This window comes from Galeopterus variegatus, unplaced genomic scaffold, assembly GCF_000696425.1.
Source record: "Galeopterus variegatus unplaced genomic scaffold, G_variegatus-3.0.2 Scaffold2470, whole genome shotgun sequence".
Lineage (NCBI taxonomy): Eukaryota > Metazoa > Chordata > Mammalia > Dermoptera > Cynocephalidae > Galeopterus > Galeopterus variegatus.
The window spans coordinates 172,344-191,242 of NW_007728581.1; the positions used below are offsets into that span (position 1 = coordinate 172,344).

The 18,899-nt window shown below is 39.2% G+C and overlaps 1 protein-coding gene across 1 annotated transcript in view; it reads right to left on the bottom strand.

Moving 5' to 3' along the window:
* The window catches only part of LOC103597929 (dynamin-3-like), a 152,185-nt gene that overhangs the window by 67,099 nt on the left and 66,187 nt on the right, over nucleotides 1-18,899 (bottom strand). The window contains exons 5-9 of the mRNA XM_008581809.1: nucleotides 18,517-18,677; nucleotides 14,742-14,884; nucleotides 11,212-11,347; nucleotides 8,609-8,676; nucleotides 4,682-4,820 (exon numbers count right to left, since the gene is read on the bottom strand). Coding sequence (XP_008580031.1) covers nucleotides 4,682-4,820; nucleotides 8,609-8,676; nucleotides 11,212-11,347; nucleotides 14,742-14,884; nucleotides 18,517-18,677 — 647 coding nt within the window. The remainder of the gene's footprint in view (nucleotides 1-4,681; nucleotides 4,821-8,608; nucleotides 8,677-11,211; nucleotides 11,348-14,741; nucleotides 14,885-18,516; nucleotides 18,678-18,899) is intronic.

An 18,899-nucleotide genomic window follows, 5' to 3' on the forward strand; every position in this document is an offset into this window, starting at 1 on the left:
GGGAATTATGCGTGCAAATGCTAAAAGCATGAAAAATCTTTAAGCAGAGTGCAAATCACTTAGAACGGCCGAAGCAAGTGGTGCAACAGTAAATGTAGCTGGAGAGGTATTCAGAATCCAGACGGTGAAACTAAATACAAGCCCAGATGATTCTAATTTCATTCTCAAAGCTCTGAGGAGCCATCGAATAATTTCAAGGAAATAGGCAAACCATATATCTGTATTTTAGAAAGGCCATTTTGATAACAGTGAGAAGGAGGAATTTGAGGGTGACCAGGCTGGATGAAGAAAGATCAGTTAGGAAGCCACTAGAATAATTCAGTCTAAAAAAAATGTTCAGCCCCTTAAAATAGGAAAAGAGAGTGGCTACAGTAGTCTGTAGACAGTTTCCATAAAGAGGCTTGAGCTGGAGGTATAGATTTGGGAATCACTGATATTTTAAGTGGTAATTGAACTATAGGAGATGTGATCTGCCAGGGAGAAAATAAATTAAGAAGAGACGAAAACCAGGAGCAAGCTCTGTGGGACTCTAGTGTTGAGAGGCAGACAAAGGCAGACAAACTCTCAAAGGAGCTGGGGGAATCAAGGGACAGATGGAAGAGAACCCATGAGAGGAGTGTCAGCTTCAAAAAGACAGTGGAACAGTGTCAGGAATAAGAGTGCCCATTAGTTTGGCATGCAGGACTCTGGCAGACCTTTGCCATAATTATTTCCATAGAGGGGTGGGGTGGAGGCCAGATTTCGGCTGAGTAATTAACAGAAGATGAGACAGTAAAGATAGTAAGCACAAACCACTTCTCTCCCAAAGAACTTGGCCATGAACAGGAGGGAAACGGGTCAGTCGTTTTTTGTCACTGTTTCTTTTTAAGTTAGAAGAGACATAAATATGTTTATAGGCTGATTTTTAAGAAATGTGATGGATCAGGTGATGATTCAGGAAACAGAAGAATCAAAAGAGTAAGTTCTCTACGAAGGGAAGAGCACAGGTAGGAAGGCAGCCTTGCTCAAGGATACCGCCTCAGAGGCAGGGATAAGGAGGAAGGATGGCTGTGAACACAGGCAAGTTTGGGAGTCAGAAGACAAGAAATCAATGTTCTCACTCATGGAGCCCATTTTCTCTGTGAAATCAACACTGAAAGTGAGGATGAAAGTTATGACTCAAGTGGCTTGAAGAAAACATTAAACGTTTAACATCACTATGGTAGGGAACACAGGCAGTCACTAGTAACACGCTGAAGCATTCCTGGGCAGCACTCAAAACTAGAGTAAGGTAAAAGACTGTTGAAAGAGTTTTCATGCTTTTTGTGAATATATTCACAAATCCACAAAGATGGACAGTTATCTCCAAGCTCTTCAGGAACCTGGAGGAAAGGAAAAGAAAGATAAATGGTAAATTTGACCAGCCTTGGCGTTTCAACAGGTGGCAAAGTTAATTCAAGCAGAATTGAAGTAATAGGTCAGAAAATTAAAAGTGGACGTACATCTGCTCCACCCATTCACCTCTCTCCACCATTGAGGGCTCTAAGGTTTAATGCTGAAAGAGGAAGTAACAAGAAGCTCCTGCTTTAGCAGCAAGTCTCAGCCACGTCTTCCAAACTAGATCTATCAGCAACAACATGGACACTGAATTTAGGACCTCGTCTTAGCTCTTCTATTAATTCCCCAGTTTGCTTAAAACCTAAAGAGGGTAGGAGCAGATGATCAGCATTCTGCAAACCCTACATTTAGACCTTACAATTTCTTTGTAAAATATTCGTCTGTGATGATGAGGGCCAGAAAAGGTCATGGAAGTGTGATGCTAACATGGACTGAATGGAAAGCCTCAGGAGCTGAAATGCTCAAAGAACAGCAGCTATTGGGTGCTGGACATGATCTCTGCACATACAATGAAGTCTTCCAAGTTAAAGGTGAATTTGGGATGGCAAAGAAAAATGTAAGCCAGGTTCTAAAGAGTCTGATGAATGCAAAGAAGTGACCAGGGACTTGATGGTCACAGTGAACATAAGGGAAAGGGGTGTCAGAGCTGGTACTACCTGGGCCTTAAGGAAGACTTTTTATAGGAAGGTGGAGGAATAATGTTTGGAAGCCACAAAAGGAAAAGTAGACAAATGTCATGGCCGATCTTAGATTTTTCAAGTTTGGGCCAATAAATATTCTACACTGAAGAAAGCTGCAGGATAGACAATAATCTCGGGGAGAAAGCTAGGTTTTATTTTATTTAAGGAAAACTATGGAATGTTTTGAGAAGACAGTAAAAATACACAGAAGATTGATCCAGAGAGGATAATGGAAAGGGAGGTTCAAAGGGTGGAGAGCAAGAATAGAAGCCAAAATGTGTCTGGGAACAAGCTGTTCCATCCCATGCCATCAGAACCGACTGTTGGTTTTCCAGTAAGTTGGATAAAATAGGAAATGATAAAAAAAAGATTCGTACATACCATAAACACTTTATATAACTTAAAACATAAATGTACACACATGTGCCAATCTTTTGATGTAAGGCCAAGGCCTGTTCTCTGCATATGGATCCACTGATTTGAATTATGCATCTTCTGTGTTACATAAACCACATCCTTCATCTACAATTTCCAGTTTTGCTTTCTTTAAAGCAGAGGGAGAATCTGAAGACCCTTGTAAAATAATTTAAATGCAGACCCTATCTAGAGTTGTATCACCCCCCACACACATACGCACACAAACACACATGCACACGCATATTCTTTTACCATTATTCTGCCTACACCTAGTCAATAGCAAAGCTTTTATATACACACACAAACACACGTGCACACGCATATTCTTTTACCATTATTCTGCCTACACCTAGTCAATAGCAAAGCTTTTATAGCTAACATTTATCAGGTCTTTCCAAAGCATTTAGCCTAGTGTTCATAGAAACAAAACTCAAAGTCTTTCTTGCATTTGATAGGTTTGTTTACTCTTCATTTAAAGTGTATAATTAAAATAAGAAATACAAATGGCTAAACAGGTTTGACGACAAACACAACACATTGATCCTTGGAAAGAAGACAGGTTAATTGGTGGGAGCAAGAGTATATGTACAACATAAAAATAAGTCTTCTGGCTGAACACATCTGTGTGCTGAGGGTGACAATCCACATGGTTAACAGGGAACATAGTATTGGTTAATCCTGTATGTCAGTCAACAGATCACTTAAGAGAGCTTGAAATGCACCGGTGACAAGATAGGTTGCATTTTGAAGGATGGACAAGGACAGCAGGGATGGGAAATATCATTAACTGGCTTGCAGTTTCCAAATGGAGAGCTGCTATAAAGATTGCTTTGTTTCTTCCTCATGTGCCTCCCCTTCCCTTTACCTCGTTCCCTGAACTTTAATGGCTTTTCTTGTTTTGGAGACGAGAGGCTGGGAGTTTAGAGAACAAGGTAGAAGAGCAGTAAGAGCTCTACAGAGAGGGGTCTAAATCTCCAGTGTCACTTCTGGGTCCCAAGAAATTTCTACTTATGCCCTTCCTTTTAGCATTCACATCTCTGAATTTAGCAGGCTTGCCTCTTTCACTGTGTACATACTTATTTTCTTCATCTTAGCTTTTCTGCCAGGTAGCTGGGAACCAATATTCATATCCATTTGAATTCTTTGTCTCTCTCATTCTTTCTTTCTCTTTCTTCCCACTGTATTTTCAGGGAGGGTACTCCTAATAACCACATATAAAGAGAAGGGTAACAAAACTAACAAAAGCAAAAGTATCCACAAAAAAAAAAAAATCCTCAAAGTACCAGTATTAACTGTGATGGGGCTAGGCCTACACTAACCTAACCTAACACCATCACTAAGTCTCTTCTTACATTTTCCAGTACAAGGCATTTCTTTTATGTTCCTAGAAATTCAGCACATTTTTCTATATTCCTCAATGAGGAGTCCCCCAAATTGGGAAGCTCTTCCCCACCACTCTACAGCACACACACAATGGATATTTGGGGTAGAGAATATCGATTGCAGCTAAAATGGCCATTTATAGACTAGCGACCATTTGCTGAGCACTTACTGTGGTTAATCAGTGTGTTAGGTGCCCTGTAGGTTCTAGGCATCATCTTCTTTAATCCTTGCTGAGGTGGTATTATTATTATTATCATCATCATCCCCATTTCACAGATAAACTAACAAGACTAGAATGCTTAAGTATGATGCCCAAGGTCACACAGAAAGTAAATATCACAGCCAGGATTTGAATCAAGGTAATTGGACCTCAGAGGCTATGCTCTTAACCACTACACTATACTGCCTCTTCTCAAATGGAATTTGTTTATAATTTAGAAGAATTTTCTGACTGATATACATAATATCAATGATTCCCTTCCCCTAACAACTACACCCATCCATGCACCATAGGATAAATTAGGTTAGGACATTCACCTAATTGTTCTAAAGTGATGTTTATATGTTGAAGACAACAAAGAAAAAAATTAGCTGACTAAAATATACCCTTTCTGGCCTAACCATTTGGATGAGGTGATAGAAGACAATATGTCTACCCATCGTGAAAGCAATTTCTACTCAGTACTTCCTGCAATCCTTGCCCTTGAGCAAACACACAAGGTCTATAACAAAGTGGAGGATCAGGGAAAGAGAATCGTGCAACGGGATAGGAGAGGTAGGTAACCCAAGTACACTCGCTGGAAAGTTAAATAATTCAAACTTACTTTTTTGGTACATTTCTTGACAGTGTTGATTAATTCTTGCATTACCAGATCTACACTCTTCAAGGAGGGCCCTTTCAGCTTTACGATCTGTTTTTTGACTATAGCTTCAAATGCCATGTCTGGTGTAAACAAACCCGTCCTGTATGTAAGAAAGAAAGCAGCACAATAGATTTTAAAAATTGAGTAATATCCAATTATCTTTTGAAAAATGTTTAAATTGACATGCCACTTAAATTAAGCATGTAATAGACCAAGGTAAAAAGTTACATAGTGATCTGTTCTATCCACAGATATCATTGTAATAATATCTTTAATATTGCTAAACCATAATAACTTCCAAGCTACAGAACATTAACATTACCTAACAACAGTGCTCAAAATGTTTTCATAGCATATAAAGTGACCTTTAACTAATATTTAATTATAAGTTTTCTCATGTCACTGTTTCACGGCAATAAAAAAGAATGCTATAATAGAAATGGTGTCCTAAATTTAAATTCCTATTTCTAAAGGATTTCAAAAGCAATTTCCTCTTGCCCTTCATGGAGTAGAAAGTGAGTCTCACTTTTTGCACACTGAAATAGTAGTGTTTCTAACTCTACATTCTATTCTCTTTTTTCCCCCCACATTTAGACTATGTTGCCCTTTTATTATTTATTTATTTGCATTTCCACATTAGGTTTAACGTCTTTATTCTGTAAAGGCATTTTCTATCCTGTTCACTTTTATAACAAATAATGATGCAAAAATATTTAACTACATGCTTTCCTGGTTAACCATTCAAGCCAAGCAGGGGTCCACAAAACTGTGTAGACTATACAATCTATTCTTTCCAGGAGAGCTAAATTACAGTGAACTTGGTGGTTTCCAATCTGAGGTCCTGGGGCACTGGAGGAAGAAAACAGTAAGGGGAACCATGAATAAATTTTAATATTTCAAGATGCCTAAATTCAGTTATAAATTTACAAAAATAACAGATAACCAAAATAACACATATCTTCCTTTTGGCTGGAATTAATTCAAATTGGTGTCCTAACAATGCTTTTCTCACACTGCACAAGAGCTCAGGGAAATGGATATATAGGTGAGTATATATGTGTATTTGTATGGGTGTGTTTCATAAAAGGTACAAAATGATTACTGAGGTTTAAACAAAAGGCTATCAGGGAAAAGCTTCAATAAGAGGGCCCTTGAACTCTGAGCACGGGCCACGACTAAGCCCTGCAGGCTCCTGGCTTTGGCACTTGACTCTCCCCATTCCTAGACCCCTTCTCACCTCTCCTTATTTGACTAACTTCTCTTCTTTCACACTCGATTCTATGTACCTCTTTTGGGAACCATAACGTTTCCCTTGCACCAGCATTACTCAGTGTCCTTCCTTATCATTTACTCAGCATCTTGTGCTCACCTCTGTTCTAACTGTGGTGATCATACTGTATCACAAGTGTAATTTCTCCACATTGCATACAGAATACAATCCAAACTGTTCAGTCTAATATTAAAAATTTCCATGCTTTGACCCTAATCTTCCTTTATAGCTATTTACCTCCTCTCTTTTCATGCACCCTATATTCCAGTTTGCCTTTAGTCATACTGATATTTTATGTCAGTGATGTTAATTTCACCCACAACTTTGGCCAGCCCAAATCCCACCTATGCTTCAAAGCCCAGATCAAACCAATCGCTTCCTACAGCCCTGGTCCCTCTCCAGTCCTGCCACTGAGGTCTTCCTTCTCTGAACCCCAACACTCTATTTCACATTGCAGTAACCTGGACACACATTTTAGTCTCATTACTACACTGGTAGGGAGAGTTGTTATCCTGTTTACCTTGGTTTGCCACACAAGGACTGTCTCCCTCTCTTGCTCATGGTTGGAACTGAGTGTTAGCAAAACAAAGAAGAAAAATAAAACATCTCTTCCATCAAGTCTTTCATGGACAAAGACAGTTTCTATTATTCAACTATCTAGCAGAATCAAATGGGAAAGAAATTTGCAAATCAAGTATATTTAAGGGCTTAAATAATCATACCGTTAGTGTGTCTTATACTTGGGATATTGTGCATTTCTTATCATCTTACAGGCAAATCAGCCCTAGAATAATAACAACGACCAATCTCTTCTGTTGGTATGCGTATAAATCAGAAATCTACAATTCTGAATTACTGATTTTTTCCAGTTAAATTCAACAAAAATGTATCTGGTAAGGAGTTTTACAAGCCAAGTAAAAGTACTGTATTTGGTTGAGTTAAATATTTTATGACCCAAAAAATGTGACTTAGTTCCACTGCATTTATCAGATAAACATGTTAAAATACTAGGTCTGCCCAGCTGAAGAGCAAGATGGTTTCTATACCAAACATATTCTGGATTTGAAGGAGAGGAAATTGAATGGGAAAGAAATCCTGTTGATGGTAAAAGAAAAATACTGGATCTGGTTATAGATATTTTCCCCTTTTCACTTTGTAAACTCACATTTACCCATACTATTTGAGACCTGTAGAGAAGATTGCCTAGTTTTAAAACAATCTGCATTTTAAACATCATAACTCCTTTGGAAAATCACCCATCACATGCACACTTAGTATCAAGCTTTGACTTTTCAGGGTCTGTTCCCAGCATAGACTCAACTTTACTCTGTGGCAGAAGTTGAGCCACAACTGACAACAGACAGGGGACACCTCCTTCAAATTAGTAACCTATAAACTAGGCAACCTAAGTCTTATTATCCTAAATTCAGGATACTTCAATTTAACATATGTTCATTAAATTATGCTTAGTCTTCTGTGCACGGATTCAAGAAATGTGTTTTAAAATAATTTTTTTCTTATCATAGTTCTTTATAGAAAGTGTTATGAACTGAATGCTCGTGTTCTCTCAAAATTCATATGTCGAAACTCTACCACTCAAGGTGGGGCCTTTGGGAGGTAATTAGGTCATGAGAGTGGAGTCTTTGTTCCTTCCAAGAAAAGGCCAGAGAGATAGCTAGCTCTTTTTCTGCCATATGAGGGTACAATGAGATGTTGGCAGTTTGCGACCTGGAAGAGGATCCTCACCAGAATCTGACCATGTTGGCTCCCTGATCTCAGCCTTCTGGCCTCCAGAACTGTGACAAATAAATTTCTGCTATGTATTAGCCACCAGTCTATGACAATTTGTTATAGCAGCCTGAACAGAGTAAGACAAAGTAACTTAGACTAATCTCACTTTAAACAAGGGGAAATTCAGACACAAGTTCCACCCCTGTCCATACCCCTCCCCCATGTCCCTCTGCTCTCCTATCTATATTTTTCAGGCCAGTCAAAACACACGACTCCTGGCTCTGTGAACACATGCTGCACTTTCCCACCTCTATGTCTCTTACACGACACCCTCCATTTGAAAGCCCTTTCTTCTATCCTCCAGCCTCAACCATCTCCATTCTATCCTCTCAGGTCTCATTGCCTCCATACGCATGCCTGCACACACATACACATGCACACACGTACCACACCTTGGCCTGTTGAAATCATTCTCTCAACAGGCAAGGTTCAACTCAAACAAAACCACCTTCATTAATCTTTTCCAATCTTGCTCCACAGCTCCAGCCAAAATTAATCTGTCCTTTCTCTGTGTAAGTAATGATTACTTAGGAGCATGTCAGACCTCCCTCACTAAAACATAAGGCTCTGGAGAACAGAGTCTCACTCATCTGTGAATCCCCTATTATGCAGAGTCCAGGCTGTATTTCTTTTTTTAATTGTAAAAAAAATGACTACAAGAATACAGAAAATTACCATTAAACCCAGAATGGGATTTCCTATTTTTTACTCCCACCTCTGTATTCTACTCTGCTCATATATGAAAAGGTTACTTGACTAGCCATTTATAAACAATCATTTTCTTTTGGTAGCTTGAACTGAAGACAAGGAAAATGAGAATCACTTGCCTGATCCCGTGTATGTTTTTGATTGCATAGCTTATTTCTCTTCGCAATTCTTTCTCATTGAACTCCATCTGCAGATGCAAAATGAGCCACGGTTATGACACTTAATTCCTTTGAATAATAATATTGTTCAATATTATAGAATGGGAAAAACTTGACTTAGTTATTAATAAATGGATACTCATGTCTTTCCTAACTTAAACCCAGATGTTCAAAACATCTGTTTATATAAAGTTCAAGGCAACATACAACACAAGGGATTTCTGGGAGTTTTAGTGCAATGGATTTTAACTCTATTGTAGATAAGGAGAGCTATGCATAAAGGATGCCTTCTGGACATAAATCTAGCCATTCATTTGAAATATATAACTCTTCATTCTTTGGTTGCATATAGTAAATTTGAGGGTGAATGCATAAACGAGGGTGTCACCTGACGTGCAACAGCAGTACAGCTGTCCTGTGATTAACAATGGCTGTCTTTTCTCCCAGGCCACTTTAACCACCTGAGTTCAAGGCCTCTTAAAAGGAAATTAATAATATTTCGCCAATCTAACAGGATAGATTGCTGTATAAATATTTCCCAGAAGTCCTAGATAACATAAATCTCCTTGGAACTAGGATCAAAGTGTCATAGAGCTTAGACCTGGAAGGGATCTCCAGAGAACATGGAGTTCAGCCCTTGACTTCTACGATTTGGCCTCTGCAGCCTCATTATCTGTCCATTTCCCCCCTCATACCCCAAACCCTAGAACAATGAATTGCCTTAGGTCTCACTCGCACCCTGTGGCATCACAGCCCTGAGCTTCTATTATTCCTCCCCTTCTGCCTGGAGCACCCCCTACCCTAACCCACCTCTTCCTGCCTAACTATCTGATCATCCTTCCAAACCCAGTTCAGAAGCCTGGCTCCTTTATGTACTTGGGCTGGATTCTTATCTGTGGGCTGTGTTTCCATAGCACCCTTTGCTGAAGTTTATCACTTTACTTAGCACATTTTAACAAAACTATCTATTTATCCATCTGCCTCCCACACCAAGACATAAGTACCCGCCTCTTTGTATATGAGGCAAGTAGCATAGTTTCTAAAACTACTTAGCTGCCTATTGGCCATTTCACACTTAGCATGTCCAAACCAGAACTTTTGATTCATACCTCCACACAAACACAGCTTTCTCTCATCTTATGGGTACCACCATTCACTCAGCTGTGAAAGCCAGAACCTTGGGGGTCATCTCTAATCTTCTCTTTTTTCCATCCCCCATATCAATTTAAGCCCTATCGACCTTACCTCCAAAATCCCAGAGTCATCCATTTTTCTCCGTGTTTTCTTGCCATCACATTTTTACTAAAGAAGCTTAAAAAGTTTAAGTTTCAGGGTTTCTTACTTGCACAAGCCTCTTCCAAGACCCTCAGCCTAACTAACTGTGTGTTTATAATTTTGTATTCTTCTTTTTCAAGTGGGCCTTCAAAATTTAGAAGCTGGGCTGGCCAGCAGCTCAGTTGGTTAGATAACACCAAGGTCCAGGTTTCTAGCCCTGTGTCGGCCAGCCGCCAAAACTATAGAAGCTTCAGGCCCCACAGAAAGTGGATCCACGGTTGGTCTGGTCCTACCGTTTTCCTCACCTTACTTGTTTCTTGCCCCTTTACAATCAAGAGGGCATAATGTTCTCTTAAAATCCTCAACCAAAGTGGGTCCCACCCCTGTGTAAAACTCTCCTGTAGCCTCCCACTGTTAAACATAAACACCTTACCCCAGCCTAGAAAGCCTCTCATGAACTGGGAGCTTGCTTCCTCTCTGAACCCATTCCATACCCTCCCCACACCAGCCACATCTGTTCCTCACCTGCCACACTTCCTCCTGCTTAGGGCCTTGCCAGGGGGGTGCTGCTTCTGCCTTGAACGACCCTCTTCCCCAGACTGATACACCGCTGACCTCTTCCTACCATTCAGGTCACAGTTTACATGTCCCCTACTCAGAGAGGACTTGCCTGAATATCCCATTAAAAGGGGCTCACCCAGCTGCTCTCTCTCACATTATGTTACCATAATAATAACACTTGATATTTTCTCATTTTGTCTCTTTGTTAATTTTCTCTTTCCCCACTGAACAAGCAAGGACCTTCTGTCTTAATCACTGGCACCTCGAACTTTGGTGCCTAGTAGGTGCTCAAGAAAGATTTTTCAATTAATTATACAACAAATAAACATTGTAGAAAATTCTTTTTCTTTTCTGGGGGGTATGGCTGGCTGGTTCAGGGATTGAACACTTGACCTTGGTGTTATCAGCACCAAGCTCTAACCAAGGAAGCTACCTGGCCAGCCCTTAATTACTTTTTTTGTTTGCTTGTTTGTTTTGGTTTTATCATAACAGAAAACTCAATTAGTATTTCTTGAAATAATTTGAAAGGTAATTAAATCCCATTAAATAAAATCAGAACCATCCGTAAGAAAATATTTCTCTCCTGAATTTCATTATCTGACTATGGAGGGTTTTGTTCAAAGAAACTTCTTAGTCCCATACCACTTACATAATACTTTATCAAGAGTTTTGTAAAATCGAAAATGTAAATGAAGTGAAACAAAAGGAAAATAACATTTGGTACGAACCTTTACTATCTCAAAAGGAAAGCGCTCATGGAAAATGCGATTGATTTTAGCACCACCTGAGAGTTCCAGGGTATCTACTTGATCTCCTGACCCTTCAATTCTCTTCTCAAAGTCCACAGCAAATTGCTGAACCATCCTACAATTGTGAAAGAGAAACAGATTCGAGTTAAAGATACGAGGCTTTGCATCCTTCATTTTATCTTACTACAGTTATTGCTCAGAATACTTTTGTTCTTAGTGGCACCTACTGGCAGAGTTAATGCTGCACTCTCTTCCACACTCGAAATGTGATTATATAAAATACACATCATAAAGATTTATTTTAGACATTTAATTAGAATAAATATTTTTAATATCTTTGTCTTTAAATGCATTCTGTACATTTGGTTGCAACCTTAAAATGATATTTAAAAAAAACTTGAATTAAAAATTAAAGTTAAGCAACAAAACTTTATGTGGAATAGTCAAATGAACCTCGGCTCCTACGGCATCACACTTGCCTAGTGCTGAAAGCGCTACAGTTGAGCTCGTCGTGCTTCATGAGCTACTGTCCCCCTAGTATCACAGCCTCAGTCTCTCCTCATCACCATCCTATACACTCGTCCTAAGTTACCTCACGTGCGGCCATAGCTTCAATGGTTATCAAGAAACCACCTTCTCCAAAACTTCCACTCTAGCCCAAACTCCCATGTGAGCGATTGATCTACAGGCCAACTCTCTACTGGACATTTATTTCCTCTTAGTTGCCTTGAACTTGACACACCTGAAATGAGCCTCTCAACCCCTCTCACACCCAAACCTGCTGATCTCCTGCATTCCTGGGCTTCCCCTCACGGTGGACGGTACCACCCACCCAAGGCAGGAATCTGGGGTGTCTGCACTCCTCCATCTCCCTCACCCCACACTTCCAGGGAGCCACCAAGTGTTGATTGTTCCACCTCCTTCACATCCCTCAGACAATCGAGTGCCTCCTCTCCACCCCCGTGGACACTGCCTGGACCCAGCCCTCAGCAATTCCTCCTGGGATGATGGACACCACCTCTAGACGACCATCCTGCTTTTAGGTTTATCCTTGTCAAGGTCAGACCTCACCCTGCCAGAACACAAACTTGTGACCCTTAAGCCCCTCTACAACTAGCTTTGGCCTTGTGGTTCAATGGCTCCCCACAATTTGATAACAGATCAAAACTCCTTACCTGTCCCCCAAGATTCCTCCTGGTCTGGCCCTGGCTGCGTCTCAGCCCCATATCTCAGCACTCATGCACACTCGCCTTCCCAGCCAACCACAAGGAAGCCCCTGCAGTTCCCAGATGGCCTGTGCTCTTACGCTTGCTCTTCTTTCTGCTCAGAACACCAGTCCCTCTGTCTTTGCTGTTTTGCCTGGCTACTTTCTATCTGTCCTTCAAGACTCAGCTCAAGCATTAATTTTTCCAGAAGCCCTTTCGTGATCCATGACCCTATCCACCATCACTCCTCATTGCCGCCCTGATTAAGGGCCCCCCCTCTTCTTCCTCAGCATATTTCCAGCCCAGCTCTCAGCAGAGTACACGGCCACTGCCTGTTAGTCTATCAGTCACTCTCCCAAGGGCAGGGACCATGCATTTCATTCATCTCTCCCTGCTCAACATATTACAGATATTTAGCAAATATTTGTTTCAATGAAAGAATGAATTACCTTAAAGTGGCTGTTTTTAAAAAATAGAAATATAGAGAGAAAACAACTATTTCCATTTGTGATTCCTAGGTATAGAAACTATAATTTTGACATACTGGAACTACTTTCAAATTCAAAATCTAATAAAAAAAAATCAAACCATCTGAAGCCTCTATCTTTTTATTCTCTTCCATCAAAATCATGGGTGAATTAAAAGTAACTACAAATTATTTAGGCCACAAAAACAAGAACATAATTGGGTTTAGCTATGCTCATGCATATGCTAATGTTATTTTTTAAAAAAACACTTGGAAAGCTACATTACGACATATGCACTGAAATACCGGGAAATTTTAGAGAATTTATCTTTAGCTGCTTCTTCCCCCCTACCCTCCACTCCAGCAACCTGGCCCACTTACTGATCCTAGAGCAAGCTGTACCAAAGTTCACAAGACTGTCTTGCCTTCCTCCTTCCACCTGATGAACTCCTCTCACTCAGGGTCCATTATCATTTTCCCTGTGAACTCATGCCCTTCCTCACTGTAACTGCTTCCTCATCTAGGCTCCCTTAACATTTTATACTTACCAGAAACATTGCATTTATCAGAGTTTAATGCAATTAATTGCTCACATGTCTGTTTTCCCCTGCTCTACTGTGACTTCTTCTTGAGGACAAAAATCTTATTTTGTTAAATCCCTGGTAGATAACACAGAACCAGACACTGAGTAGACTGCATAAGGAGATTAGAGGGAAGAGGAAGGAAGGAAGGAAGGAAGGAAGGAAGGAAGGAAGGAAGGAAGGAAGGAAGGGAGAGAAGGAGGGAGGGAGAGAAGGAGGGAGGGAGAGAAGGGGGGAGGGAGAGAAGGAGGGAGGGAGAGAAGGAGGGAAGGAGGGAGGGAGGAAAGAAATGTCAGACAGAACGAGGCCGCACAGAAGGAGCTGAATTAAGCCCTCTACAGTCAAAAATCTAGCTGTGAAATCAAGTCAAGATTCTATCCGTGAAAAATTCTGTAATATGAAGCCAATGCAGTTATAGAGGCAAGACCCAGTCTTTGCAAGGAGAATAGTTTCAGTTGGATGTTAAGATAATGACCTAGGGCCTAAACAGAAATAGCTTCCCTGTCCCTGCAACTTACAGAGTTTTTATAAGAACTTAACCAAACTGAAGAATAAAAAGAAAGAATAAACTAGGAAAAAAGTTACATCCAAGGAAAAAATTATTTCCTCTCTAAAATCTTATCATTTTTTAAAATGAGGAAATATAAGATGATGCATTTAAGATGCTATTTAAATAATTTGAACATTTAGAAAAGATCCTTGGTGGTTTTCACATTTGCATTTTTAAAGGGCTATATTAAAATCATCACCAAAACAAAAAAAGAAATTTAAATGCAGCTTTATTGTCTACTTTTTTATTAAATCCTTGGTTCTCATTCCACTGAAAAATGGACACATATAAATTATATGAAATAATTGAAATTAAAAGATAACCAGTGTAAGTCACACCAATAGAAAAAGTGGTAAAATGCAGATGATATTTTCATCTGTAATTACTTACTTCTAGGACTAAGGACAAAAAAACCCTGCTGAGTTACCACTACTGGTTTTACTCACACACTGAATCCAATTTTAAAAATACAATTAAATTGGTCATGCGGACGGGTATTGGTTAAATTTATAACAACAGAATATGATCAACAATTATTCTCCAAGAAAATATAAAGATTCAAGTGTCCTTGTATAATATACAGAAAGCCTCATATAACCTGCTGCTTCTGTTAAACCTAGAAAATAACATGACAAATAGACTAAGGCAAAAGCAAACTGAAGGAATTAGTTTAAAATGCTGAACAAAGGGAGAGAAAAGTGACTTACTGCAGCAGTGCTTTGGTCTTCCTGGTGGGGTCTTCTGGTCTGAAGTTTCTGTAGGCTTCTACTTCATGTTCTATGGAGAGCAACTGTCCCTGTAGTTTGTTCCTGAAGTTTGGCAGGGTATCGCGAATGTGGTTGGTAAGTTGCTAAATAAAACAAAACAAAATCATACACACATAAAAGAGATTGAAGGTTAACTTAGGAGACAAAAATCAGCCTCCACTGTTTTCCTAATCATTCACAACTTTAGAAATCACATATACACAGTTGAGACTACGTAGGCAGAAAGTGAGAGGAAGCTCCACCTCTCCTCTACTGACCTTCAGACTTGCTCTAAATTTCTTTGATTAGAGTCACCCATTTGGGCTATCTCCTTATGTCTCTTACCCTGTTAAACTGCAGCTAATATTACTAATGAGGCTGTCCAATAACACCTTAGCATTAATTGATTTATCAAATCACCTACCTTGTAGAAAGAAACTTTAAGTTAGAATGTAGTAGAAAGGAAGGAAGCCGAGAGTTATAGGTGCTGCATGACGTTCTCAAGACTCCATGGCTTACCACACTGCTGAAGCTGAGATAGCCAAGGGTGCCAGAGATACCTGTCAGCTATCAGCTTTCTCTCCATTCTGCAGTTTGGGCAGGTGATTTCTCTTACCTCCACCTCTAGGTCCCAGTCCAACCCTGGTTGGTCACTGGCTTGTGCCTTCAACAGATTGCATATAAAAACTCTATAACTGAGGGAGGGAAAGCGCTCTCTATTGACATCTCTACCTGACCATCTGCTTGGCATTTCCACTGAGATCAGCTGGCACCTCAAGCTCAGTACAATGAAAACTTCTCTAAGAGACTGTCTGATAGTATGTGATTAATTAAGAACAAAGGTGGGATATCAACCCAGATTGTTTAGCTCTCTGCTTTACGTTCCTTCCATTACAATACAGTTAAAGAACAGTTTGAATTTTAAAAAAGAGAAAGACAATCTTTTTCCACTGCTTGAGTAATAAACTCGGGATCAAGAGAAAGGATATAAACTTCCTAGAAATGCAGGAAAAAGAAAAATAAATTAAAAGGAGAATAAATATACCCAGACTGACTAAAGAAACTACTTTAAATAATCTGTATGTTTATGTGAGGTTACCTGAATATATCTATTCAACAAATCGATAGTTATTTAACTGTCAATAGTTCATAACTGTATTATCCCCTTGCCCACAGTTATAAATTGATATATTAGCACACTGGCATGTGTTGCTATTGTGCTAAGAAGGAGAAAACAAAAGAATGGAGAGGACCATGTTTCCAATAACTATGTCACAAGAGACAAGGATCCAAATCTAAGAATGACAGCAGCCACAAGAAACCAGTATCATGTAAGCTGGTAAGTAATAAAAATATGTGGTTTCCACCTTTTGCTTCTCAGATATCTCAATAGCAGAGCAAAACTGTGGACCACTCTTGCTTTCTGAAAAACTTCTTTCCTTGCTCCTCTAATTTTTCTCCTAACTATTCTGGGTGTACCTACTCCATCTCCTTTGACAATTTATCCTCCTCATCAGACCAGTCATTAATGAAATTTCTCAAATCTGGGTCCTAGACATCTTCTTTTTTCACTCTCTGTTCTCTCTTAAGGCAATTTCATTTCATCCATGTCTTCAACAAACATCCAAACATGTGCAGCTGCTAAAATGTTATCTCTAAGCAGCATTTCTTATCTTTGCTGTGGGCATATGCATTTGACCGCCTGCTTGACTTCTCCTCTTGGATGTGTCAATGACACCTCGACCTAAACATGCCCAAAATCAAGTATCTGATATTCCCTTCATGGTTTCCCATCTTGGGGACTTCATAACAATCTGGAAACTTGGGAGTTATTACTCCACCTCTCCATCACCCAACAGCACTAATGTACCACCAAATTCTCAAGTTTACTAAACATTTTTCAAATCTGCTTTTTTTTTTTTCTTTTTTCATCTCCACTGGCCCTCACCAAGACCAACCTACCATAATTTCTCACTTTTACTCCTAACTGGTCTACTCTTGATTTTCCTGTCTGCAGTAACATATTCTTTTTTAACCCTCAGATCTGATTGTCATCCCCCTACTCAGACACCTTAAATGACTCTCCACTGCTCTTAGGATAAGAGCCAAAATCCTTAACTTGGGCTGCAAACATTACAGGATACGGCCAGTGCCTACATCTACAACTTCATCTCTTACAACTCACTCCCTCTTTCTCTGCCTTCCAGCCACAATGACATTTCCTTTAGTTTCTCAAAAACGCCATGCCTCTTTTCAGTTTTTTCCACAGGAACTCCCTCGGAGTCAATGGTATTGGTACACATTTAAAGAGCAATAAAATTATATTAGACTCAAACATAATACAAATATCCTTGAAACAATAAAAAAAAAAGAGTGATTATCTGGGAAAAGAGAGATCTTCAATATCTTCAATACAAAATTCACTCAATTCTTAGTCAACCAGAATCCAATTATGTCATAACTTGGGGGTCACCTGTAATAACCAAATGGTCAATCATCTCCTTCTATTTTGTCAGCATTCAAAACCTAATTTATTTCCAACCTTATCTTTCTAATCATATTAGTGATTTTCCTCTAAGATTTTTTCAGTTTATTTGTATTTTTCTTAGGCCAGTACAGGTGTGAAAGCAGTATGTAGAGTTTTGCCAGTGCTGAATATATTGGTAAAATATTATGGTTCTTGCATGACAAACCAGTGTTCCTTCTCTAAAACATACTTATATTTTTAGAATGATACAACCATAGTGCTGCCTCATAGCTTCCAAATACTCATTTACCTCTAGTTAAAAAAGTATAAACTTTACAGTAGACTGTGTTATGTCACTTAAAATAGAAGTATATCCCTACTTTTCATTTTCTAAAACTTCTTCAGTTGTTTTGCCTAAATGGTGCATGTACAACGTCACATACTGTGACAGCCTCTACCAATACCTTCAAGAAGATAACCATCAGAACATTCAATAACTACTCGATTGATTAAGTTCATAGATAAGAGTTTAAGCATCACTAATGAGAATATTTGTGAGGAAAGCTGCTCATCATATAAACTCAAGGTAATCAAAACTCAGGGAGTTGGCCCTGCACTCGATGACAATGATGCTTGTCATGAGGCTTAACCCCAACAGTGGAAGGAATATATGTAACCAAGTGAGTGCACTGAGGTTTTATGAAAGAAGTGTGTACAGTGCGTGGAGTGGGATAGGCAGAATGCCCAATTCTATTTATTGCGGGGAAAGGGGTTTCCTGGAAAAGCTTCTTAGAAGAGTGGAAATTGATGATTAATTAGGATATGTTGAAGATTTTAAATTAAGACACAGTCACTCTTAAACAAAACCATAAAAAATTCTTAAAAGACAATCTTGCCATTACAGATTGGTATTTCAAAAACAGGTCCCAAGAGATCAAATGTTCAGAACTACCCAAGTTTAACTTATCTTAAGAGATATCTACATATTGTGAGTGAATGCATGCTAAAATGTATATCCCTATTGACTGGTGCAAAAAAAAAGTATGCATTTCTGCTTTCAGCACTGTTCTTTCAATAATATTAAGGTGAATTTTATTCACTGAGAATGGTAATAGTGTGGATCTAAGTATTCTCATTCATTTTTAAAATTTTTATCATTTAAGCTGAATGTCTTGTTTTGGAAAGAAAATGAATTTAAAAATAAGAAATATAAATTCCAGTGTCACTTACATATTTCATCATTGTTGTTGCTTGAAAGAACATTTTTACCTGATTAAGGACCTTCTGCAGGTGTGGGGTCCCCATTCGATCAGCAATATGTCTGTAAGCCGGGTGGGAAAGAAAAAATTTCCTCTCTGCCAGCATGGCCGCCTTGATGTCCTTTTTGCCATCAATGTCCTTCTGGCTTCTGTTTACCACACCCACGTAACCTGAAATGAAACACACACCCATGGAGTTTGGGATTGTTTTTGTTGCTTGTTCATGGGGAATTTCAAGGCTCTCAAGCAGGCTGAATAAGAAAGGCAAATTTAGTTTTAAGGCTTGAAGACCGGGTCCCTTTACAAAAATTAATCTGAGACATCAGTATTTAACAAAAGTTGCTGATTTGGCTATTGACAATTTTTTAGCATCAACATAATAATGTCTCACCT